Source organism: Tursiops truncatus, chromosome 4 (assembly GCF_011762595.2).
Source record: "Tursiops truncatus isolate mTurTru1 chromosome 4, mTurTru1.mat.Y, whole genome shotgun sequence".
In the NCBI taxonomy this organism is placed as follows: Eukaryota; Metazoa; Chordata; class Mammalia; order Artiodactyla; family Delphinidae; genus Tursiops; species Tursiops truncatus.
Window position 1 is genome coordinate 9,472,038 of NC_047037.1, and position 26,486 is coordinate 9,498,523.

General features: G+C 42.1%; 1 protein-coding gene across 8 annotated transcripts in view; it reads left to right on the forward strand.

Annotated features, from left to right (window-relative positions):
• Positions 1 to 26,486, forward strand: part of TBC1D5 (TBC1 domain family member 5) — a 540,886-nt gene that overhangs the window by 462,565 nt on the left and 51,835 nt on the right. For all 8 annotated transcript variants that reach the window (XM_019934420.3, XM_073803671.1, XM_073803672.1 and 5 more), the window contains 2 exons: positions 2,021 to 2,268; positions 23,797 to 23,960. In XM_019934420.3, coding sequence (XP_019789979.2) covers positions 2,021 to 2,268; positions 23,797 to 23,960 — 412 coding nt within the window. The remainder of the gene's footprint in view (positions 1 to 2,020; positions 2,269 to 23,796; positions 23,961 to 26,486) is intronic.

Consider the following 26,486-nt stretch of genomic DNA (forward strand, 5'->3'; position numbering starts at 1 on the left):
AATAGCTTTGTTCTTTAAAGATGAAATGATGCAAAACGAACCATTTGAAAAAGGATTTTTTTTCACATTTCATGCGTTATAAATGAATAGCTCGTTTCTTTTATAAAGCAAATTCCAGGTTTTAAATTTGATTTGTCCAATCTCTGAAGCAATATAAGTTTCCCATACCTAGCCCATAATATTAGCTAGGACCATTAAAGACTTTCTGGAAGGAAGAAGCATAGTGTTCTTTGCTTTTTATTACAGAACTCTGGATCAGTTCTGTTTTAGCGCCCTATCTAGTAACGGCAAGGATACAGCTGTCATATAAAAAGTAGGAGAATTACCATGTAAGTGCTGCCAGGTAGATCGGAGAGGACGAAATGATGGCAAAATTCAAGGTAACTAAAATCATGACAAGTGGATCCCTCAAACTTGATTTTCAGTTTCCTACTTTTATGAAAAAGAAGCTAAATGCGAGAAAACAAGCTTCTATTAATGACTGGGCAGTAAAAATGCAAACTTTGATATTGACATGGTCAGCCTCCTACAACTAAAATAATTTATAATCATAACTGGTCTTTCACGTAATAGCCCTGAGATACTTCAAGATGATGAATCATTTGGGAAGTAATCATTCATTTTAGCCAATGTTGACTTGGTGTCCTCTATCTGCCAGACAGAGCACAGGTGCTGGCAAACCCTGGTTTCCGAGAGAGGACCTGTCTGAGAGGGAGCGGGGAGTGGAGGGGAGTTGACTGCTGCTGAGACGTGGCACGAAGTAAGGATGGACCTTTGCTCTGCGGAGTCATTGGTGACCTCCAGGGGTGGTTTCAGAGCGATGGCAAGGACGCCACAGCCAGACCTTAGTGGACCAGGACTGGAGAAGCACAAGTAGCACATTAAGACACTTCTGAAAAGACGTGTTGTGAGGAGGGAAAGAAGTAGGATGGTAACCAGGAAGGAGTGAGGGTTCAAAGGAGAAGTTGGGAGACACGCTTGCGTGCACACACACACACCACGGTTGTGTGCTCATGGGAAAGATACGGTAGAAAGGGGGAAATGGTGATGCAGGAGAGCAAGATCCAAGAGCAACAGTCTCCAAAGGTCAGAGCAGATGGGATCTCCCCGCACGTGGGGAGGCGGGCCGTGGCCAGGAGCAAGGGACGCTTCCTCCATGGCAATAGGTGTAAAGGCTTAGACTACAGGTAGACGCAGCTGCCTTTTAACACATATTTCTAGAACACCTGTTATGTTCTAGGTGACTGGCAACATGGCAGAGAGACCGAAGTCCTGTCTCCATGAAACTTTTATTCCAGTGGGGGTTGGGGGAGGTGGACAGATCATAGCCAAATAAGTAAAATATGTAGTATGTCAGATGATGCAAAGCGCCATCAGGAAAAGTAAAGCAGGGACGTGGGGAAGGAGGATACGGAACGCGGGGGCGGTAGTGTGGGGTGAGGGTGGGCTCAATTCTCGTGGACCAGAGCCCTTGATGTACTTCTATGAACTGACTTCATGGCTCTCAGACACATTTATTTTTCAAAGTCAGATTAAATATGGCCTTGTTCCCACAGGCCAGAGTTTGTGGGAAATCTATTCTCAGCCTGGCTTCCCAGGTGCCCCCTTCTGTGGGTTACCCCAGACTCGCCCAGCCCTGTACCTCTCCTTCAGAGTCCTCATCACAGGTTTTAGTCATACATCTGTTTATGTGATTATGTGATGAATGTATTTTCTAGAATCTCCAGGAGGGAAACTATGTCTGTTTTGGACAGTTGCAGTGTTGGCTATAATGGGCCCTGTTTGTTGAATGAATGAATGAATGGAAAGTAAAAAGACTATTTTCCATAAGCCACATCTTTAAGAATCTTGTTGTTTTCTTATTCTGTGGTCACTTTGAAATTATCACGCCTCACTTCATGTAGCTGATCTAGACCTTTTCCAAAGCAGGTAAGGTATGTTTTTATATCAACAGAGCATGTGAAATAGAGTTGTCCTCTAATTTAAACAATGTCTCTCCACCTAATTTGTTTTTTTACAGGACTAGTGCCAAAGGTGCTCCCCTGAATATAAATAAGGTCTCTACTAGCCTGATGAATTTTGGAAGAAAGTTGATTTCTCCGGCAGCGGCCCCGGGCGGTGCGGATGGCCCAGTACCGGGAAGCAGTGGCGGTACCTCCTCCCCGGCTGTGGTTCCCACCAGGACCCTAGCAGAGGCCCCCAAGCATCCTCTGCAGCAGCAGCAGAGGCTGATGAAATCGGAAAGCATGCCAGTGCAGCTGAACAAAGGTAAGGGAAAATACTGGTTAATCTAGAGGAAACACTCCCAAGGTAGCCTGGGATTTCCTCACCTGTCTATGAGGAATCACCGTCCTAGAAAGAGAAATTAGTGCAAGACTTAATTTTTTAAAATCTGTTATAGTAGGTCCTTTTTAAATGGCAATATCAGATACTATATTGTTCTTAAGAACGTTTTATGAGGTAATTTGTTAAAGTACTTGTTTTAACATCTGTACCTTAGTATACTTGCATTTGCGTCCTGGTGATGCCCACAGAGTATGGCGTGAACTGTCACAGCACGGAACTTGACGTCAGTTGACCGAGATCTCTGCTAGCTTTGTATAGTGATGCTTCTGGCTAGAAGAGCATCTGAGATGGGAAGGTCTGGTACCCTGGGCTCTGCTAGTCACAGCATTTGTCCGTGCAGTTGGTTTGGAGGAAGCGGGTCACCAGGCTTGCAGTCCCTGTTCCACCTGCTTTACCTCCAAGGAATACAAACTAGAGCCCAAAGCGGGGAAGAGGCCAAACAGAATATCTCAGGCAGCAGAGCTAGTGTCTGAGTCCCTGCACTGAGAGAACCAGAGAACGTGAGAGCCGGATCACTCAGTTGACGAGTGTGCACTGCTGCTGGGAGTGCCGTCAGCGGCTCTCCTGCTGCTGGGACTCAGGTACGCTCCTTTCCATTTCAGGGCCTTTCCAGCGCTTCACCTGCCTCAGGTGTTTTGTTCATAAGGGAGCCCTTCAGGTTCTTACTCATAACCTTTTTCTCTTATTTTCTACTTATTTCCAAAGACATATGAATTAAGTACCGCTACTCATAGCCGATTAGAAACAGCCACATTTATTTTTAGTGATGGGACTCTGCTGTCTATACTACGGAAGCAAGAAATAGTAACACGATGGCAGAAAATCTACAAAAATCAATCCTAAGGCCTCACAAAGCATAGTGTCTGTGGCCAGTTAGTGTCAGAGCAAATACCCTCCTGACCCCTGCCTCATCTGTGTCTTAAAGGTGTCCCTGGATCATAGCCAAGTTCAGTAACAGGTGTTGACAATAACAATAGTAATATTGAATCAGTAAGAAGACCTTAAACCATGTTCCATATACTCTGTTTAAGAAGATTGCATCCAAAATTATTTTAAAAGTTAAATTATTGGCATTTAAACTGGTCAGAACTTAAGTTAAATGGACTCTTCTCCAATGATAGAAAATAATGAGTTTTTCAATAATAAGTGTGTGTTCTTCTATTAGTTTCATCATATTATCTATCATTGCCTATATGAAGTATTAGACTTTATATATTTAGTATTTAATTTCTATTAGAATATTCCATTTACCTTACATACGAATATCTCTTTTCAAATTACATTCTTCTCTTTTTAATGTAGAGCTATCACACATGATTTAAAGAATAGGAGACTTCAGATCATTAACATATTGTAAATGCATTTTAATGCCAGGAGACATGCCCACTTCCAGGATGGAAATGAATGTTATTTTATATATTTCTTAATTGTACTGTTTTACTGTTCTAAACAAATATGATTTCAATATTGCTTTGATAACAAGCTGTAGTCAGTAGTAGTTCTAACTGATGGCAGCAAATGAGTCAGAGAATCTCTTAATGCCGTTAAATTTTCTGAGGAACCAAGCCAAATGACTATAGAAATATAAAGTTGGGTCTCTAAGGAAATGTCAAGTATTAATATCACAGTAAGTGAGAAAGGAAGTGCATGAGGATGGAACAATTGATGAAAACTGAGTCTCCAGTTACAAGGAAACAACAGAGCACTTAAGCAAAGTATTTGGAACATGAGCATCACTGGGGCATTTTGTAACTGATCCCTGCGCTGAACAAAAGTGGTCTTGTTTGGCAACTCTCCTTTTTATTTCTGGTTTGTTCTTGTCGTGTCAACCTACAAAAAGCTTGTCTACCTTCATATTAAAGGTATATCGTCCTGCTAATGCCCCTCCCTGCATGAAGTTTTGAATAAAATGGAGTAAAAGGAAGGAGAAAGGTTTATACCGGTAGAAGCGAGGGTAGGTTGATCCCCTTCCTTCATTCACTCTCCAGTGAACCACGGGCAGAATCCTGAAGCTTTCAGACCCTTTTCCTCACCCGGTAATAAGAGGTTTGGGCTGATCCCTGGGGAGCCTCCCAGCTCCAAAAATCTGCGGTTCCTTTGGTAAAAGATACCAACATGCATGGACGTATATACGCTACCAAACGTAAAATAGATAGCTAGTGGGAAGCAGCTGCATGGCACAGGGCGATCAGCTCTGTGCTTTGTGACCACCTAGAGGGGTGGGATAGGGAGGGTGGGAGGGAGGGAGGGAGACGCAAGAGGGAAGAGATATGGGAACATATGTGTACGTATAACTGATTCACTTTGTTATAAAGCAGAAACTAACACACCATTGTAAAGCAGTTATACTCCAGTAAAGATGTAAAAAAAAAAAGATACCAACATCGGTTGCTTATGCTGGTGTTTCCCACAAGTGTCCTCTGTGCTGTGACACTGACAAATCTTCAGGTGTGTCACCTGGCCCGGGAATGAGTGAGCACAGTGTTTACCCTTTCGGAAGGCATGTGTTGGAATAGGGCTTCTGACTGTCTCAGAACAGAGTCATCTACTTGGTGCCTTTTTAGTGTACTCCGCTGGAAAATTTTAAAGTTGTTTTGAAAAGTGGTTGTTTACGCAGCTGGATATCCTTATGGCTTTCATAGGTTAGTTAACTCCCGATTACCTGTGTTTGTATAGGGGAAGAGTTCTACGGAGAAGCCAGCATTCATGTAGGTGTCACTTGAAATGCCTTCTGCTGTTGGCATCTCTGTTGGGGCCGGGGTCCTGAAGGAGGGAGGGAGCACAGGTGATCCTCCATCATTTTCCTGGTGACATCCAATATTAAAATTAGTCTCCGTCTCTAAATATACATTAATAGGTGATCCAGGAGCAGCAGAGTGAAATGGGTAGCAAGCATAGAATTGAAAATTTTCAGATGTACAGAAAACGAGGCACACCATTCACCAGTGAATAGAGAGTTAACTATATTATGAAAATTCAGGACCTGAGAAGTTCCACGAAAAGTTGTTTATCACTTGTTTGGCATATGTACCTATTTATAGATTTTATTTCAGCTATAGGAGAATATAAATGCACGTACCGTTAATTGATAGGAATGGTCTAATTACAACCCAATAATTTCCAGGTGAGCTGGCTGTGCTGTAAATCATAATGGTAGCAAGTGGTCAAGGCACTGAGGGTTGTTATATAATTCAAAAATTGATTTTTGTTTTTTACTATTGTGTAAAAGCTACAGGGAAAGCAAATCTGTTAATCATACGTTATCATACATAGAAAATATGGTGCCTTTTAAGAAGGCTTGTTTTTCAGCTCATTAATCTCAAAATAGCATGGGGCTTCAGATGCTGATCTATCCAGGGGATGATTCTGTCGACAGCAACTGTGCTTCATGTTGAACTTTGTCATCCAGGAAGGAAATCAAAGAACCAAAAAAATCTTCCTTCTCAGTGGTCCTGTACCTCGAATGCCTCTCAGTACTTCCTTTTCCTTTCTTTCCTGCATTTTTTAAATGTACTCCCTTTCCCCCCCCTTTCCTCTGTTTTTTGAATTTGAACACTTCTTTATTTTAAGCATTTACTGCAGGTCCAATTTGTAAATGAAATCTCGCCTATAATAAGTATATCAAGTTTAAAGGGTATGCAGTTCACAGATTTATTTTTACATGTTGACATTTATAAGTGCATGTGGTAACTTATGAAATCTTTTCAATACTTAATATGAAATTAGAACTTGTTTAGGTCTTTATCTTATCACTGAAGAAATTGGTTTCAAGTTTAGTTAAAAATAAATTTTGTCTGTTGCAGGAGGAAATCAATTTCAGAAGAATGTTGACTTCTTAATAAAGGCATATAACTTACTTTTGGATAAAGAATTTTTTTAGAAAAATAAGAAAATATAAAATCATGCTGTTATTTATAGCATAATGAAATCTGCTCGGCCAAGTCTTTTGATGGCTAAAGTTCCCTGTACTTTAGACTAATAGAAACTTGTTTTTTTCCTTAAGAAAAACAGGCACAAAAGCTTTTTAGGAAACACTTTTTAAAAATCAGTTTCTTTAAAAAATATTTTATATTTTTCTAAGATTGTGTTGTATTTTCTGTTTCACTGTACTTTTAGTAATTAGGTTGATAAGTAAAGTATTCCAGCATTAAATATGAAAGAAAAATTGATTTTCTTTTCCTCTTTACGATATCTAATTATTTTTTTTTATGAAATCCAGGCGATGTAGTTACAGGAAGCGATGCTCAGGTTTCTGTTCCTGCCCAGACCCTAACTGACCTCCCAGGTACAGTCACCATGGCAATGCAGTATCTCTTTGCCTGCAGTACTATCATTGCCTCTTCCCAAACTCCATTTTCCTTTTTGCCCACCTTCCATTCATGCTGTTTATCAGTTCACTCCATTGTTCAGCCACTGAGTGGCACTGTTGTTAAGAACAAAAGTCCCCTCTCATGTCATATCCTGCTGATGCTGATGCCAAATCCCGTTAAGCTGTGGGGTTTTTATCAGGTTTGCACCAGCTTCTTTCCTTGCCGAAATATGGTCACTCGAGATTTTGTTATTATTTTACCACCACATTTTCTTTGGCAGCTCACGCTGAGATGTTCTTTCAGTTGTGCATAGGTGCTCCGTGACAAGATTTGACAAATTAGTTCTGAGGTTAAGACATTTTAGATGCTGTGTGTATACATATTATTGTATGTATTAGCCATAGGTACTTACTATATTTTAGCTAAAAGAATTACAACTTGATTCTGAAATACATTTTTAAGTACAGGCTTCATACTATGAATCGTATTAACAGAATTAAAGTTCAGTGTGACAAATCTCTATGTAGAGTCATTGGTAATGAATTAAAATAAAAAGGTAATAGTTAAATATCATAACCGTGTGTTCAAAATCTAGAAGAAGTTTATTTAAGAAATACAGGGGGCTTCCCTGGTGGCGCAGTGGTTGAGAGTCCACCTGCCGATGCAGGGGACACGGGCTCGTGCCCCGGTCCGGAAAGATCCCACATGCGCGGAGCGGCTGGGCCCGTGAGCCATGGCCGCTGAGCCTGCGCGTCTGGAGCCTGTGCTCCACAATGGGAGAGGCCACAACAGTGAGAGGCCCACGTACCGAAAAAAAAAAAAAAAAAAAAAAGAAACAGAATAATAGTAATCCATATTCAGCAGCTCCTGTGGAATTTAGAAACGTAAATATTTAAAGTTGCTGCATTCATCTTTTATTATGTGCTCTTTTAGATAAAAAAATATGCTACAGAGAGGAATTCTGTATTAAATGGAAGACTAGACTAACTTTAAGAATCCTCCATTCAAATTCAGACAAAAAAGATAGCCGTATTAATTGAAATTCCTATCATGTCTTCCTTAATTTAAAATACCCACACAGTACAGTCATGCTACTAGTATTAAAATACTGTTCTAATAATGATATGTCTCCATAATATCTATGCTTTTTAATAAATTAACAGAAAACAATATATTGTGATTAGGAGATCAGTGGTATGTTGACTTAACATGTTAAAAAACATACTGTGTCACAGAGGGGTGTGATCTTACTTCTATATGTAGTTCTGTTTCACAGGTACAGTTTCTGGCTGTGTTCTGGTTAAGTGAACCAGCTGACCTTTAGGGCTTTTCAAGCTCAGGGATTCTGTGAAAAGCTGCTATTTACTCTTCTTGGTGTCTGTGGAGTGATCTGTATAATAAAGGGGTGCAGTAGCATGGCCAGTAGAAGAGGCAGATCACCTCCAGATGACTTCTCTTTAGCTTTGTCAGTTATTGCGCTTAGATGAATATTGAAGTGATCTTCTGATACGGTGAGGATTCGTAGGACTTAAATTTGTTTCCTAAAATTAAAATCTGAGCCCCCCCCAGGCAACTTCGTTTTTGGCCTCGCCACGTGGCTCACAGGATCTTAGTTCCTCGACCAGGAATCAACTCGGGCCCTTGGTATTGAAAGCACGGAGTCCTAACCACTGGACTGCCAGGGAATTCCCCCCAGACAACTTTTTTTTTTTTTTTTTTTTCCGGTACGCGGGCCTCTCACTGCTGTGGCCTCTCCCATTGCGGAGCACAGGCTCTGGACGCGCAGGCTCAGCGGCCATGGCTCACGGACCCAGCCGCTCTGCGGCATGTGGGATCTTCCCGGACCAGGGTACGAACCCGTGTCCCCTGCATCGGCAGGCGGACTCTCAACCACTGCGCCACCAGGGAAGCCCCCACCCAGACAACTTTTTAACCAGAGTTTTGTTATCCCAAAGTGAGTTCACCGCAGAGTATTCCTCTGGGTATTGAAGCCCGATCATTTTATACCTGTGGGAAGAGAAAGCTGAAGGCTGGCTTGTCTGTTCTGACTTCTGCTTTTATGCTATTGCTCAGTCCATGTTTTCCTGCAGACCAGAGCCACGTGAACAGTGTCGCTTTTTAAATAGACTCTTAAAGGAGTAGGTTGTATCATTTTGTTCAAATGACTTGTGTTGTAGAAGTAGAATCATCTCATTCACTTATTCAACAAGTGTTCATTGAGTGCCTACTATGTGCCGAGCTCTGTTTTCATCAGTCCCTTGGGCTTCCCTCCAGCTTCACCAGGCTGCTAGGGCATCCCCGGTGCTTTAGATGGCCCAGCAAGCCCACATGGTCAGGAACCAGCTCCTTTTCTGATACCCTGTTCTAAATTACCCTGCCTGCCCTGCTCCAACAGAGACTGTATCAGTCTGACAGGGAAGAGTCCAGTGGCTTAATGAGACGTGAGGCCAGATAAAGAGCTTCCAGTCTGTGATGAGACAGTAGGATGATACCTACCCGGATGTGGAGAAGTCACAGTGTGTTTCCCTCAACACACTTCCTGCAGAATGTCAGAAAGCAAGGGGAAGTAGAAGTAAACCAAAATAGTCAGTGGTGGCAACAAAAAACTTTCTAACAATCTCTGCTTGATAGGGTCAGTAATACTGGAAATTGGAGAATCTCATCAGACGTGCTAAACCCACAAGAGTAGGTATACTTTTCATTTCAGAGAAATGAAAACCTAACATTCAGACTTCCCAAGTATCTTTTTCAAAGCAGTGGAGCAAATTTCAAGAAATTAAGTAAATGTCAATATTTTCGATGATTCTTTGATTGTAGATAGTCTTTTCTTCCCATGAGGTTTCATATCTGTATCTTTGCCTTTTAACACACAATAATTATACAGGTTTTAATTTTTTGAAGAAAATTCTGAATATAAAGTGAGATCTCATAATTCAGTCAATAAATAATATTTGGACAATTGTTGGAAAGTTCCATTTTATATTGCTCAGTGTAGGTTGCAACCATAAAAAAATGTGCCACAGGACAGTTCACTTTGGGCAACTCAAAGGGTTTCTTCAAAATTATTTTTGGAAATGGCACATCTACCCCCAGGAACTTTTTTCGAGAGATACTTAGGAATTATTAATTCATAAACTAAAAAACTTTAAAATATGGGGAGATAGACACATGCATATACACAGACATTACTTCCAAAGAGAATTTAGAATTTCCAACAACAGAAGTATATAAGTATTATCATATAATGGACCCTTAGGAAAGAAATTTAGATTTCTTAAGTTATTGCCATAGGCAGTGTTAAAATTTGTATTCGTGTATATGTATTTATGTTACTAACGTGAATGTATAGATATCATTATATAACATTTATCAGGTTGTTTTTTTTTCTTTTCCATTATGGTTTATTACAGGATATTGAATATATTTAGTTCCCTGTGCTATACAGTAGGACCTTGCGTTTATCCATCTGCTAATCCCACACGCCCAGTCCATCCCTCCCCTCCCCTCCCCACACCTTGGCAACCACAAGTCTGTTCTCTATGTCTGTGAGTCTGTTTCTGTTTCTTAGATAACTTCATTTGTGTCATATTTTAGATTCCACATATAAGTGATAATCATATGGTATTTGTCTTTCTCTTTCTGACTTACTTTGCTTAGTATAGTAATCTCTCTACGTCCATCCATGTTGCTGCAAATGGCACTATTTCGTTCTTTTTTATGGCTGAGAGATACTCCATTATATATATGTACCACATCTTCTTTATCCATTTATCTGTTGATGGACGTTTAGGTGATTTCCATGTCTTGGCTATTGTACGTTGTGCCGTTATGAACATAGGGGTGCATGTATCAGGTTGCTTTTTTAAATAAAAAAGGTTGAGAAAGATCAAAAATCTCCCTGCCCAGATAACCACTGTTGACATTCTTAAGGTAAAACTGAAGTACATATAATATTAGACAATCCCCAATTAATTAAAGGCATTACATGGGAAATAAAACAACCCCCTTTTTTCCTCCCACTTCTTTCTGCCAGCCCATTTCACTAAGGGTATCCACTGTTAAGTTTCTTATAATGCCTTGTAGGAAAAAAAAAAAAAGATTTTAAACTGAGAAACAACACGCGAGTCACATTAATGTGTTAACAGCTCGTGCCTGGAGATGACTTCACTCTGGACCTTCAAGATGAAAACACTAACAGATAAGTCCCAGTGCAGGTGACAAGCAGCAAATGGGTAGAACAAAGAAGAGGGAGGTCAAATCAACTCGAGCAGGACATGGTGATGAGAGGACAGAGAGCTGCTGCTGCCCACAAGGGTGAGGGAGGAGACTGCAGAGCCAAAAGGTTATCCTGGTAGATGACCCGGTACCGGTCCCTCTGGGTGTTGTTGAGACACGATAGTCCTGAAGCAGAACAGGTAGTTCCATTATGTTCTGAACAATTGCAGAGAAATACAGAACATGGAAAACAAATTTGGGGACGCATCAATTAGCTAGACAACGCCTCTTTTTGGAACACTTACTGGAAAAAACATTGAATAAATGAGTTGTTTTTGGATTGAGAACAAGGTCAGAATTTGCCCTTTCATATCCAAAGACCTCATTCTACTTTTCTTTCATTGGAAGTCACATTTACTGCAGCCCTTTGTAGGGGAGCAGGATGGTGGCGCATCTTTGCCCAGCCCGGGTTCTGGAGTCGGGCCTGGGTTAGGGTCCTGCTTCCGTCACTGCCTTGCTGGATGACCCAGCGAGGCCACTTCACCGCTCGCCTGTAAAGACAGAGAAAGAGCAGCTGCTTCAAGGGCAGTTACCTGTCGCATAGTAAGGGCTCGAGGGCATGACGGGTGTGGTGGCGGGGGGGGGGGGGGGCAGGTCCTGGTGGTGGCGTCATTATGTGTTTTCCTCAGGTACCTCTTTGGTTTCCAGAATCAAATAGATGAACCTACTTAACACCTCTGTCTTTTCTTTGCTTAACAATGACTTCTGACAATCTGAAACTCCATGTTTGCACGCCAGCCCTGGACGCAATAAAGCTTGACCTCTCTGGCCAGGCTAGAACCAGGTCTGTTTCAGGGGCTGCAGGTACGGCCTGCTTCCTTTCCCCTCTTGTGACACCAAGATGTATGTTTCTAATGAGTAGACCTGAGCCCTCTTGCTGTCTGTCACTCAGGTCTGTGAGGTACCAAAGTGTCACCAGGCGGGGCCCAGCTTCGTCCTGTCTTCTCCGGGTCGCTGAATGACGTCAAGGCGACCCCCTTCCTGTGGCCACAGCACCGGGCTTCCCAAAGGCTTTGCCCTTCCCGCTTCTCTGAGCCAGGCCTCCCACCAGCGACCCCCAGACTTCCTAGCCTCCTGAACGTTTTGCCTTTGGCCGTCCTGTGTCCAAATCCCCCAGCTGGTCTCAGGTTTATGGGGGTTCTGCCCGACTATTTAGGAATACAGCCCAACCCCTGTTCTTGCTTCCCACTGAGTTTAATGAGAGAAAAGTCATGAAAAGTCATGAGGCATCGTAGGAACTTAATAAATATTCTTCCCCTTCCTCCTTTCCTCTCTCCCGGCCACTCTGGTCAGGGTCCCCACTGATGCCTGTGAAGCTCATTCAGTCCACTCAGGCGCTTGACAGATAACCTCCATTGACACGTAGCACAGGGGACGCAGAAGTTTTATTGAATCTTTCAGAGAAGGACAGAGAGTGAAGGAAAGATTTAATATGCCCAGACACGGCCATAGCTAGTCCAAGGAGTCCCTTTGTGCATGTTAGAAAAAGGTACGTTCCCGTCCTGCGCAGATGCAGCTCGCACCAGGGCGTGCATCCGAACCCGCAGGCGCTCCCGGGCGTGGCGTACGTGGTGGTCCTGGGCTCAGAGCCAATTAGCCCAGGTCTGCGGGTGGTCACCGGGCAGTGCAGCCAGTGGAAGGACAGGCCAGCCAGAGAGCCCTGGCAGGTCTGTGACCACAGGACTGCCTGTGAACCCACCTGCTCTAGATTTGGAAGTGCCCAGCGTGCTGGTTAATGGTCTGGGTCTGCGCAGCGCGTAGCAGATGCCGGGAGCCACGCTGAGCCCTTTACACACGCGACCCACCTAGGACACACAGCGCACGTGAAGTGGGTGCCTCCCTTGTGGATGAGAACTGGGCCTGTGGAGGATCAGTGACGCTTTCAAGGCCACACAGCTAGATACCAGCTGAGCTCAGACTCCAGCGCAGGTGCTGACTCAGCAGGTACTGCTTCGAGGAATTGTGCTTTGCAAGTGTCTCTCAAATCTATCACCCCAGCTTTAGTTGAAGCCTTATAATCTCTTGCATGGGCCAGTGCAGGGCATGCCTCGTTCAGCCAAGCTCCTGTAAAACTCAGGCTACTTTCCTGCTTAACATCTGTAATAACTCCCATCACTACTGACAAGAGAAAGGCCAAACCCCTTCACGCGAGAACAAGCTGCTCTTCTTGGTCTAGCTGGCCCTATTTTTAGAGCCCCATCTTCCCTCTTGCCTCCCTCCCCCAGAGCTGGATGACCAAGAGAGAAAGCAGCTCACATGTGGGGTATTGGCCACTTTTAGAAAGAATTTGATTCCCTCCTCCCCACCCCAGCCCACCCCCGAGAAAACCATTGATGTAATCATCAAATGAAACAGAAGCACTCTGTTGAACTTAATCCTATTTTGTTTACACTGGTATTGGTGTCATTTTCAATTCCATATGGATGGCAGGAAGCGCTGAAGGATTAATCAGGCTTTGTCTGAGCTCGATGTTCCCAGGCGTCTAACTGCCTCGTAAATACCATGTTTTCTGCCCCCAAATGACCTTCCCTGAGCCATGACCCCCACCACTGCCCACTCCTCAGATTTCAAGATGTCGCTCACAACTCTGATGGCCTGCGACAGGATTGGATGGTCCCTCTTTTGTGCTTCCAGAGTCCCGCTGTTCATACTTCAGTGTTTGCTTTGACCACCTGGGGTTGTAGGTCAGTCAGTGCAGGTACAAGTCTGTGTTTCCCTTGTGCTGCAGTTTTAGGAGCTTCTGACGAGCTCCTGTGGTCATCCCCCCATCCTCAGCGCTGGGCAGAGTTTCCAGAGATATTTCCTCAGATCAGTCTGCATTGGGCTTGTTCCCCGATGTTTGGTTATGAAAGGAAGACTGGGCATGCCTGAGGTGGCTTGAGAATAGGTCTGTATTTAGTATATTCAAGAGTGCCTCACCATATAATCGTAAATAGTTGTCTTGGGTCAGGACTTTGGAGAATTCGGGTAGGAAGCTTTTGGGGGAGTGCCCTCAGGGTCAATATGCGGGGAGTCAAAGAAGCAGTGTTGCCCTCAGTTGTCTGTTTTGAGACAAGGGGGCCAGCCTTTGTCCTCTGTCCACCCAAACCAGTCACTGGATTGGAGCTGTTCCCCGGGGAAGGGGCATGATCTTGGGCAAAGCAGCTCTCCTCAGCTGGGGCTGTTTCCAGAGAGGAAGCCGTGAGAGCCAGCGACAGCCCACGCTTCCCGCGTCTGGGAGAACAAGTGCCTCGGTCCCGAAGCGGGGATCTCGGCAGGGCTCCGCAGGCTCCTCTAGAAATGAGCATCAGGTTTTGGTGCAACACAAGAAATGTTAATGTTGTTCCTGTCAGTTAAAAACTTTCAAAGGTTTACAAGAGTATCAGGGCTACTGTGCGTGTTGAGAGTCCTGACTCCTCAGCTTGGGAGCTGTCCAGGTGAGGCCAGGGTAATGGAATGTCTCGGGCCTGGAAAGAGTGGGAAGTCTGACAGTCCTTTCTTCTGTCTCACGTGCTGGTGACTCTGTCTTCTTAAGGTCTAAATGTCTACGGTCCCAAAGGGCACAAAAATGTTAGCTAATTTCTGTAATTGAGGGGAAATGTATTTTGTACGGGTTTTTTATACGAGATACAGGCCAAGTAGTACTGTATAATACTACCACCAATTTGGAATTTGATCATTCAGAGGTAAATTCTGATAAGAACCGGCTTAGTGCTATCTCTGCAAAGGAAGTTTGCCCAGGAGAATAATAGCTACAAAAGAAACTTAGGGAGAACAAGACACTTTTAAGTTCTTTCTGGATTGGATAACTGGATACTAAATCTCACCCGGTAAATAACTGATGAGCTAATTTATTAAAGCAGGTATTCGAAAGATCTCTCCTAGATATGTCATTAGCTTAGTTTGTTATGATGGTTACTTTACGTAACAGCCTGCGTGTTGTGAAAAACATTTGGAAATTTAGACTGTTAAGTGGTTTATACCTGTCCTGTCCAGTGTGGTGTCCGCTAGCCACACAGGACCTTGGAGTGCTTGAAATATATGTTATTTTTTTTTCCATTTTGGAAGAAAGATGGGGGCAAAAGTTGTTATAGTCCACAGAATTCTAACTTTTTCCAGCAGTATAATAAAATTCAAATGATTCTACCTGGAATTTTAGATTAACTCAGAATCTGAACTATAATGTCAAATGTTCAAGAGTCTAGAGATCATAAGTAGAGAAATACTTCTGAAATACTTAAGAAATAATAATGAGCATTTCCCACTATTGTAACAGTTCTGTGAATCGAAAGTCTGATTGAGGTCTCAGCAAGCTAAAACCAAGGTATCAGGAGGCTCTAGGGGAGAATCATCTGTGCTGTTGGCAGAATTCACTTCCTTGTGCCTGTAGAACCGAGGTCCCCATGTCTTCACTGGCCGTCATCTGAGGGCCATTGCCAGCTCTAGAGGATCCACACTGACTCACGTCCCTGCCTCCACGTTCAAAGCCAACACCACCAGGTCAGCTCCCTCTCCTGCTTCAGCTGCCTTCTTTTTCATTTTCTTTTTTTTTTTTTCCCGATACGTGGGCCTCTCACTGTTGCCGCCTCTCCCGTTGCGGAGCACAGCTTCCAGACGCGCAGGCTCAGTGGCCATGGCTCATGGGCCCAGCCGCTCCGCGGCATGTGGGATCTTCCCAGACCGGGGCACGAACCCGTGTCCCCTGCATCGGCAGGCGGACTCTCAACCACTGCGCCACCAGGGAAGCCCTGCCTTTTTTTCTTTAGTCACAGCTCTGACTCCTTCTTCTACTTTCCTGTTTCACTGTAAGGACTCGTGTTCACACTAACCCGCCATGATCACCCAGGATACTCTTCCCATCTTAAGGTTCTTTAAATCACACCTACAAAGTCTCTTTCACCACATAAAGTAGCATATTCATAGGCTCTAGAGATTAAGGGCATAGGCATTATTCCACCTGCCATATAATATGGCTTTTGGGGGAAAGGCATGAATGATCAAAACTGACCCAAGAAAAAGTAGGAAACTTTAATAGAGGGATTAACATAGAAAAAAATCCAAAGAGCCGCTATAGTCGTACCTTTCAAAAGTCACCAGCACCAGAGTTATAGGTGAATGATCCAGATTTTGAAGGGACAGATAAATTCAGTTGTATAAACTCAGAAAAAGACGGAAGTTTTTTCATTTCATTTTGTGAAGAAAACCATGTTCTCATGAATCAAAATGCTTTGGCTTCTTAGATTTCTTTTTTTCTGTGTACTTTTAAAAGTAAATTGAAACTCAAAACTGAGCAAACATTCCTCTTGTTTTAGCTTTATCTTCCGCCACCCCAAGGCAGTAAAAGCTTCTTAAGGAGTAGAGTTTGAAGGAGCAAGGAGAAAATGTTCATAAAAGGAAAAAGAAAAACCTAGGTTTATAATCAACACTTAAGTTGTTTTTCAGTTTATCATCTTGGGTAAGAAATGCCTTCCTAAGTAGGACCCTAAAAACAGAAGCCATAAAGGTAAATGTAGACATACACAGACATATGTACAAAGGGCTACGTTCTAGAATTGAGGAGGAACTCCCCTAAATCAGTTTTTTTAAATGAAATTAACAGAGACAATTCACAGAGGATCTTCAGATGGCCCATATTATTATGTTACGAGATATTGTTTAAAAAGATATTCAGGGCTTCCCTGGTGGTGCAGCGGTTGAGAGTCCGCCTGCCGATGCAGGGGACACGGGTTCGTGCCCCCGTCCAGGAGGATCCCGTGTGCCGCGGAGCGGCTGGGCCCGTGAGCCATGGCCGCTGAGCCTGCGCGTCCAGAGCCTGTGCTCCGCAACGGGAGAGGCCACAACAATGAGAGGCCTGTGTACCGCAAAAAAAAAAAAAAAAAAAAAAAAAGATATTCAGCCTCACTAGTTATCAAGAAACTTCAAGCTAACATAATGAAGTCTTCCTTCCATCAGATTAACCAAATAAGTAAGTAGATAAAGATATCATACATCATATTACATTTACACATATATAAATATATATTACACACATATATGTCTTTTAAAATCCTAGGAGGAAGCAACTTGGAATCATCTAAATTTAAAATGTACATACCATTAAGCATAGCAGTTCCATGTATATAAATTTATCTTACAGAAATAGCCAACCGTACCTAAAGATGTACCTCTCCAGAGCGTTGTCATTTTGTTTGCAAAGGCAAAAAATTAGAAAAATCCCAATTATTCAGGAGTGCTACAAAATTTCTTTCTTCACATTCCTTAAAAAAAGATAAGGCAGATTTTTATATAAATGAACGACAAATTTTCATGATCAAGTCCAAAAAACATGTTACAGAGGGATGTACTTTTGGAATAACAGAATAAGGACCTCTGCAAAATCTGTTTCTCCATGAAAGTAACAAGAAGAAGGGCAAGAATGCCAAATCAACTTGTTCAGAACTCTGAAAATCAATCAAAGGACTGAGTCAATTTGAGGAGCATCTATTCAAGAAAAAAATGGCTGAATCTCAGTAACAACCGTGAGAAATGAAATATTTTCCTGCTATATCAATAAACAGAGGATGTCACAGTCATCAAGGATCGCAGCCCTCCACCGTGAGCCGAGGAAACTCAGGGCTGAAAAGAGTACCTGCCTTCTAGCAGCCATCAGACTGCAGCCACTCCCTGCGGTGAGCCCTGAGGAAACTCTGGATGTGTCGGGACGCTGGCTGCAGATAGCTGAGGTGCATATCAAAGGAATGATTTCAGTGAGCCAAGACTCTTGCATCTTCCCATGTATAGAAAAGCGATAAATGCTTTAACTTGAGATATCTGGTCTTCTTTACTTAACAATAATCTTTTGATGTTCAGAGTACCTGCCCTTTGTTACAGAACTCCTATATAACCTGGCTCCCCCCACCCCGCCGCCCCCCTCCCCGCTCACCTCCTCAGAGCAGCTTCTCAGAGCTATCTGAAAACGCTGTCTCCCGGGGCTGCAGTCCTCATTTTGCCCCAAATAAAACTTACCTCGCAGCTCTCACGTTGTCCATATATATTTTTTTAAGTCAACAACAGCATGCTTTGTAACATTTTAACTTTCCCTACTTCCACCCTCTCTCCCCAGCTCTGCCATAGCCTTTGATAAACAGCAGCCTCTCAACCGCTGGAGGAAAAAGAATGAATTTGGAGCACCCTAAAAGTCCCATCCCCAGTAAATGTCAGTAGTTGACCTGTGCAGCAGCACTCTCAAAAAACCTCTTTCTTAGGGCTTGTCTTTATTGGACTTTAGTCAGAACTCACTAAGGGAGAAACCCTATCCACGGAGCATCCATTGAAAATAATCAGTGGCGGTTACTTAACATCGCAGCTGCCCAAGGCAGAAATGGAGCAAACAAGAGGCTAAGCGAAAACTTAACAGGAAAATCAGAGGCTAGCAAAAAGCTTAAAAGGAAAATCTAAGGGATGAGATGTCCACCGGGGGGTTTGAAAAGCTCCAATATATTTCTGGGAATCGAGAAGGCCACACACATGCAAGATTATACACATGCCCAGGGAAGATTTAAAAAGGGTTTAATCTGTCAACTCTGGATGAACTTGAGGCTCTGCATAGACAAGAATGAAAGATAGAGCAGAACTGTAGACTGCCTGCTGAGCACTGAAGGCATGCCCGAAGACACACGCGTACAGAGCCCCCTGCAGAGGCTCAGAGACTGACTGGTTCAAGGCATTTAAGGAAGGGAAACTTCTGTCTCCTAGCTGACCACTAAGCTAACCGAGCAGAGACTTCAGGGGCACACAACAGCAAAGAATATAGACTTTACAGAATTAGTTTAGGGAAGTCACTAAAAAACAAAACAAAAACAGCAAGAAAAACAAATCTGGGGGTTGGGATGGGATCTAATTTGCAGAGCTGCCACATTATTTTATTAAAATGGCCAGTTTTCAATAAAAAGTCTGAGACATACGAAGAAACAGGAAAGTATGGCCCATATTATTGGGAATAAAGCAATCAATACACACTGCCCCTGAGGAAGCAGAGACATTTACTTGACTAACTAGATCAGTAAGCTTATTAAGTCAGCTATTACAAATATCTTGAAAAAGTTCAAACTGTGTCTGAAGATCTACAGGAATATATGAGACCAGTTTCTCACCAAATAGAGAATATCAATAAAGCGATAGGATTTTTTTTTTTTTTTTTTGAAGAACCAAATAGCTATTCTGGAGTTGAAATACAATAACTCAAATGAAAATTTCACTATAGAGGATCAACAGTAGATTTGAGCTTACAGAAGAAAGAATCATAACTTAAAGATATGTCAATTGAGATGATCTGATTTGAAAAGCAGAAAGACAAAAGAATGAAATAAAATGAACAGAGTCTCAAAGACTTGCAGAATACCATCAAATATACCAACATACAGATGACGGGAATTCCAGGAGAGAAGAGAGAGAAAGGTGCGGAAGGAATATCTGAAGAAGTGCTGGCAGAAGTATTCCACAACTTTATGAAAAACATTAGTCTGTGTATCCAAGAAGCTCCGTTAACTCCAAACAGGGTAAACTCAAAGAGAGCCACACCTAGACACAGCATGGACAAACTGCTAAAAGCCAACAACAAAGAGAGAAACTTGAAAGCAGAAAGAGAAAAACAATTCACGATATACTAGGGAACCTCAATAAGATTAACAGCTGACTTGTCATAAAAAATCATGGAGTCCAGAAGGCAGTAGGATGATATATTCAATAATTCTATATCTAGTAAAACTATCCTTCAAAAAGAAAGGGGAAATTAAGACAATCACATAAACAAAAACAGAATCCAATGCTAGCAAATCTGCCCTGTAAGACATAATAAATGGAGTCCTGCGGGCTGAAATGAAGGGATACTATAAGTGAATTCAGATCCACACAAAGAAAAAGAGCACCGATAAAGGTAACTACATAGGTAAATATAAAATACAGTATAAATGTATTTTGTTTATGTCTTATTAACAGAGCAGTACTACCCAAATTGATCTATATATTCATCGCAATCACCCTCAAAATCTCAGGTGTCTTTTTGGGAGAAACTGACAAGGTGATCATAAAATTCACCTGGAAATGCAAAATCCCCCTAAAGGCAAAAAAACAGTCTTGAAAAAGAACAAAATTGGAGAACTCATACTCCTTGATTTCAAAACTTACTATGTAGCTACAGTAATCAAGACAGTGTGGTACTGTCATAAAGATAGGCATGTATAAATGGAATAGAGTTGAGAGCATAAAAATAAACCCTTACATTTGTGGTAAGTCGATTTTCAACAAGGGTCCCAAGACCATTCAGTGGGGAAATAATAGTCTTTTCTAGAAATAGTACTGGGAAAACTAGATCTCTGCATGAAAAAGAATGAAGTGGAACTACTTCCTCACATTATATACAAAAATTAACTCAAAATGGACCAGACTTAAATGCAAGAGCTAAAACTATAACACTCTTAAAAGAAAATGTAGGAGTAAATCTTTGTAATTAGGCAATATCTTCTTAGACATGATACCAACAGCACAAGCAACAAAAGAAAAAATAGGTAAATTCATCAGAATTAAAAACTTTTTGTTCAAAGGATACCATTAAAGTGAAAAGGCAGTGCACAGAATGGGAGAATTCTTTGCAAATCATATGTCTGAAATAGAATATATGAAGAATCCTTACAGCTTAACCATAAAAAGACAAATAACCCAGTGTTAAAAATGGGCAAAAGATTTGAATAGGTGTTTCTCCACAGAAGATATACAACTATCTAATAAGCACATGAACGCAACATCGTTAGTCATTTGCATTGGTAAATTGCAAATAAAAATCACAGTGAGATACCACTTCATACCCACCAGGGTGGCTAAAATAAGAAACAGCCAAAAATATGTGTTGACAAGGATGTGGAGAAACTGGAACCCTCATAGGATGCTGATGGAAATGTTAAAATGGTGTAGCTATTTTCAAAACCAGTTTGGCAGTTTCTCAAAATGTTCAACACAGACTTACCATATTGACCCAGCAGTTTCACTCCTAGGTACTGACCCAAGAGAAATGAAAACATAGGTCCACACAAAATTTTATACACGACTGTTTGTGGTACAAACATAATAATAATAGCCAAGAAATGGATACAAGCTATAAATGTCCATCAACTGATGAGTGGATAAGCAAAATGTGGTCTATCCATACAATAGAGTATTATTTGGCAGTAAAAAGGAATGAAGTACTGACACAGACTACAGCGTGAATGCACCTTGAAAACATTGTGCCAACTGATAGAAGCCAGGCACAAAAGACCACATATTGTATAATTCCATTTATATGACATTCCTAGAAAAGGCAGAGCCATAGAGACAGCAAGTAGATTAGTGGTAGCCAGGGGGTATTGGGAGGAACTGCTAATGGGCACAGGTTTGGGTTTTTTGGTGATAAAAATGTTCTAAAATTAGATGGTGATAGTTGAGAATCTCTGTGAATACACTAAGAACCGCTGAATTATACACTTTTAAAAGGTGAGTTTTATGGTATGTGAATTATATCTCAATAAATCTGTTATTTTTTTTATAAAGGCAATTTTCACATTTAGTCTGTTTACAATAAAAATGTATTTGCGAATTAGTGGCATAATTTTAAAAAGAGAAAATAAATAGGTGGTTCCTGAGGTCTTTTTCAGCTCCAGCATTCTAGGACCCTCTACCAGTGAGCTTGTCGCCATGCAGCATAGCCCAGGGAAGTTATGACCTAGAGCCTGCAGGTGGGTGGGAGACAGACAGAGGCAGAGGAGGGAAGAAGGGAAGGTGTGGGGGACTTAGACAGTCTAGACCCTGAAGTCAACATCAGATGCTTCTATGTCCTGGGACTCCGCTGCCCCTCCTTTCCCAACCTCAAGACCGCCTCTGTCCTCCTCAGGGCTCAGCTCTGACATCACCCACTGCAGGTTGGATTCTCCAGGAAGCAGACCCTGAGACAGAGTTAGAAGTACACAAGGCTTACAGGGGACTAACATCTGTGAAAGGAAAAGAGGAGGGGATGGAACTAAGAAGGGGGGTGTTATCAGACTGCGATGCAGACCTCACGGAGGTCTCTGGAGGCTCAGCAGGAAGCCTTGAGGCCGAGTTCCCAGTAGAAGAGCCCTGTGTCATCAGGTGGAAACGGGTCAGCCCTTTACTGCTGGTCGCTGACTGACAGTCACGTGTGAAAACTGACTTTATAAAAATAACAGCTTTATTGAGGTATAATTCATATGCCATCAAATTTACTTTTCTTTAAGTGTATCATTCAGTGGTTTTTAGCATATTCACAGAGATGCTCACCTCATACCACTATCTAACACTTGGAGTTAAACTTGACCCCTCTCATTCCTCTCATGGATTCGTCAGTAAATCTCATCAGTTTTGTATGGAATCTGACCTCTTCTCACCACCAAGCTGTGATCATTCTGCTGACTTGGATTTTTGCAATGGCAAAAATTGTTTCCCCTCTTTTTTTGCTCTCTGCCAACCCTAAACTGTTCCCAGTGCAGCAGTCAGAGGGATCCTTTTAAAATTAAGTCAAATCATGTCACTCTCCTGCTCAAATCCTCTAGCAGCTTCTACTGGCTTCGCTTCTCAGAGGAAAAGTCATCAAAATTGTCTATAATTCCTCACCTGACATGATGCCCCCAGGCCCCATCTGCTCCCCCTATTCTTAGCTTTAGCCACACTGGCCACTCTGCTGTTCTTCAGAACCACTAAGGTCCTGCTTGGGGCCTTGGTACTTGCTGTCCCTTCATATTGTCTGCAAAGCTGGTATTTTACCTTCTTCAAGTTTTTGCCCAAATGTCCTGCACCTCATTTCTCAGTGACACCTTCCCTGACCCTCCTATTTCAAACTGCACACCTTCCTCCGACACTGACAATCCCCTTTCCTGCTTTCTTTTTCCCCATGGTGTTTACTACCATCTAAAATCATATATATTTTTTGAATGTATGTGTCTGTCTCCCCTCACTAGAAACTGAATGCCTTGAGGGATGGGAGTTTAGATGGCTCAGTTTCCAGTCTCCCTGCCCCGCTAAGTGCCTGATACTTACTAGGCGCTCAGTTACTATGGGTGAATGAATGAATAACTGAATGCACACCAGGTGCTGCGCTAGGTCCTTAAATCCTCATAACAACCTTCCGGAAATGTCCCCATCGTATACGTGAGACCTGCGTGGGTCTGGCCGCAGCCAATTCTGTTCACCTGTCTTCTGCGCCGTGCTGCCCTCCCAGCAGGCCTTCCTAGAGCCCTTGCTCCTGTCTAAGGGAGCTTCATGGCTCCAGAACCTCTCAGTGCAAAAGGCACTGCAGGGAGTCACAGATGCGCCCACTCTGATGTGGGGACCAGTCTTGGATGTAGCCCCTGAGCCAGCACCTTGTCCCATTTCCAGATGCTTCTACTATGGCCTGGGGGTAGCGGTGTATCTGTTCTGCAATTAATGAAAAGGAAAGGGGTGCTTTTGAAAAACTGGTGAAGGATTTAGGGGTTTTTTTTTGTATATATTAATAATATAATGTGCCGTATAATTGTTTCTGGCTTCTGTTATTAAGGATGATTCCATTAGTGAGGGAAAACCCAGTCATTTCACCTGTGATTTCTGAAAATTGGATTTTTTCCTTTTTTTGATATGCGTACCACACTTGGACCAGTGTAGTTTAAATAACGCGCAGAAAACTATAGCACGACTTCGTTGTTTTAAAAAATCGACAGCTATTCTGATACAGAAAAATACATGCATCTTAACACTCCACAGTATCATCATGTTGACAGTGTAAATAAAGAAGTATTCTAATTGATCATTTATTAAAAGCAGTAAATTCAGTAGCAGTGAAAGCGCCTGGTGTCTCATTAGTGCTACTTAATTTTTCTTACAGGACAAAGCTCTAAAAACATCCGTTCATCTCCAAGCATCGAGAGCTTGCCTGGAGGAAGAGAGTTCACTGGCTCCCCGCCTTCATCTGCTACTAAAAAGGATTCCTTTTTCAGCAACATCTCCCGTTCACGCTCACACAGCAAAACTACGGGCAGAAAAGAATCTGTAAGTATTTTAAGGACGGTTTTCTTTTTATCCTACATTTTCCTCTAGAATGCTGCATTTGTGAAAGCCTCTCTTTGTGCCTAGTTTTATAAAGTTCTTAAAATTTTTATGGACTGAAATGAACTATTTCATCAGAAGTATTTTTATTATTATAATTTAGTAATATTTTAACGCCCTGATCTATATTACACTGGGGTGTGGGTGAGGGGAAGTAGCATCAATTAAAATAAGTTGAATCCCAAATCTTCATCCTTTTTTTCCTCTACAAATGCCTTTGTCAAAGCCTGTACTGTCTTCTAAAATGCTAAGAAATAGCATTATACCAAACCATAGAATAAGACACTTAAACCAAGCTGTTTTTTTCAGTTTTAAGTATTTCTTGAAAATGAAAAACAGCTGTTTTACCAATTGTTTTTAAAAGTTATACAGATTACCTTTAAATTATGGTGTATTGATAGCTGCTGTCTAAGATCCTTTGTATACATTACTCAAAAGGACACAGCTAACGCATATCAACTACAATACTTAAAAAATCTCATTGTTTCTGAAAAAATGTTTAAGTCACCTTCACAAGAGATAAAACATTTAGTCACACTTTATAGCTATTTCAACCCAGTATTCTAATATGAAGAATTCCTCTGCCCACTGGAAGAGGCTGTAAATGCAAGGTCTTACAGCCAAGGACTAGCTGTCGCTGAAACAGTGCTAAGATGGAGGGGTGGGCTGTACAACCTTTGAGGGATAATTATTTAAGGTACATAGGCCAGGTAACAGCATGGTGTCTATCTGCGTGACTGTGTGACACTCAGCTTCCTGGTGCTTCCGCCACCTCATCTGCAAGTTAAACAACATACTTTGCCCTCTGAAGGGAAGAGTTCACCACATACTCTCTCGGGGCGCTTTCCACGTGTAGGAACCGTGCTTCTCTAATTTGTAGAAGAGCAGAGTGGAACTTCCATTTGCAAATGGCAGCTTTAATGCAAGCAGTTCGCTCTGCTGCCTCCTAAACTCCACTCCAGGAACAGTTAAGGTCATTTCAGATAAACCCTAGAGGAATAAGGAAACAGGAGAGACCATAGCCGCTAGCTTCTTGTTACTTGGAAAGCAGATGTTAAGTGGAAGCTAACTTAGCGGCCTAAGAAAGCTGTGCATGCTAAGCCAGCAGTAGGGAAAAACCAAGAAGCAACCTGAGTGAGATGACAAAACCCTCTAGAAGCTCAGGAACTGGAAACGGGGTGAAGGTGGAGCTGAAGACATGAGGACTGGTTAGAAGTTTCTTCAAGAAGCGGATAGATTCCCATCCTCACTCTGGCAGAAGACTGGAGGTTTAATTCTCTGGGAAGTGGGAAACAGAATGTCTCTGGACTGAGAGAGATCAGGAATATTCGAGTATGAGACCACCCTCCTGGAAAAGGGTGTTGAATATATTTAAATACTGAATTGAGATCCCCAGGCCTCACCCCACTTGCTTCCCAGAACACCAGTAAGTATGTCCCTTCAGGCAGGAGATTGGAAGGGTTTTCTCTAGGCAGAAGTCACAAATTAAAAAAACCTTAGGGGTTCTCCAGGGAAATAGCCAGTTCACTTTACAGTGAACTCAACCATCACAGGCCCAGCTAAGCACAGAAATTTCTCTTAACTTGTAGTTCACACTATTTTATATGAACAAGACAGGCAAGAATCACCAGATACTAGAGGAGAGCATCTAGTAGTGACAGACAGGCAGAAACAAATAGATAAAAAGCAGCTGGGAAGAAACAAGTCTTTGCAGGAGAACGCTTCAGAAAAAAATATTCATCCAGAGAATAACAACAACAACAAAAGCTATTAGAAATTAAAAGATGACATCTGAAATGTAAAGCTCAATAGAATAGTTGGAAGATAAAATTGAGGAAACCTCCCCAGAAAATAGGATATAAGACAGAAATGGAAGGTAAGAGAAATAAATATAATAAAAAAAAAAAATTAGAGAACCAGCCCAGGAGGTTCAAAATCTAAAAAAAACAGGGGTTGCAGAAAGAGGGAACAGAGAAAGTGACAGGAAGGAAATAATCAAAAATATAATTCAGTTAGTTTTTCCACTAATGAAAGACCTGAGTTTTCAGATTGAAAAAGGTCATAGAAGGTCCCACGTGAATAAAAACAAACCCACACCCAGATACACCACCGAAAAGGCTCAGAACCCTGGGAACAGAGATATCCTAGAAACATGTAGAGTTGGGGAAAAATAAAGATTTCCAACAAAGGGTGAGGAATTACAATAGCTACAAATTTCACATGGCAACACCAGAAGTAAGACAATGGAGGAGAAATTCCTTCAAAGTTCTGAGGGGAAATTACTTCCAGCCTAGATTCAGTCCCTAGCTAAGCTAATTATGTGTGAGGGCCACTTTCAGACATTCAAGATTCAAAAAATGTATTCACATGCGCCCATTCTCAGAATCCACTGGAGGATGTGCTCTACAAAAATGAGGACAGGTACCAAGGATAAAGAATACATGAGAACAGGAAATAGAGCAACCAGAG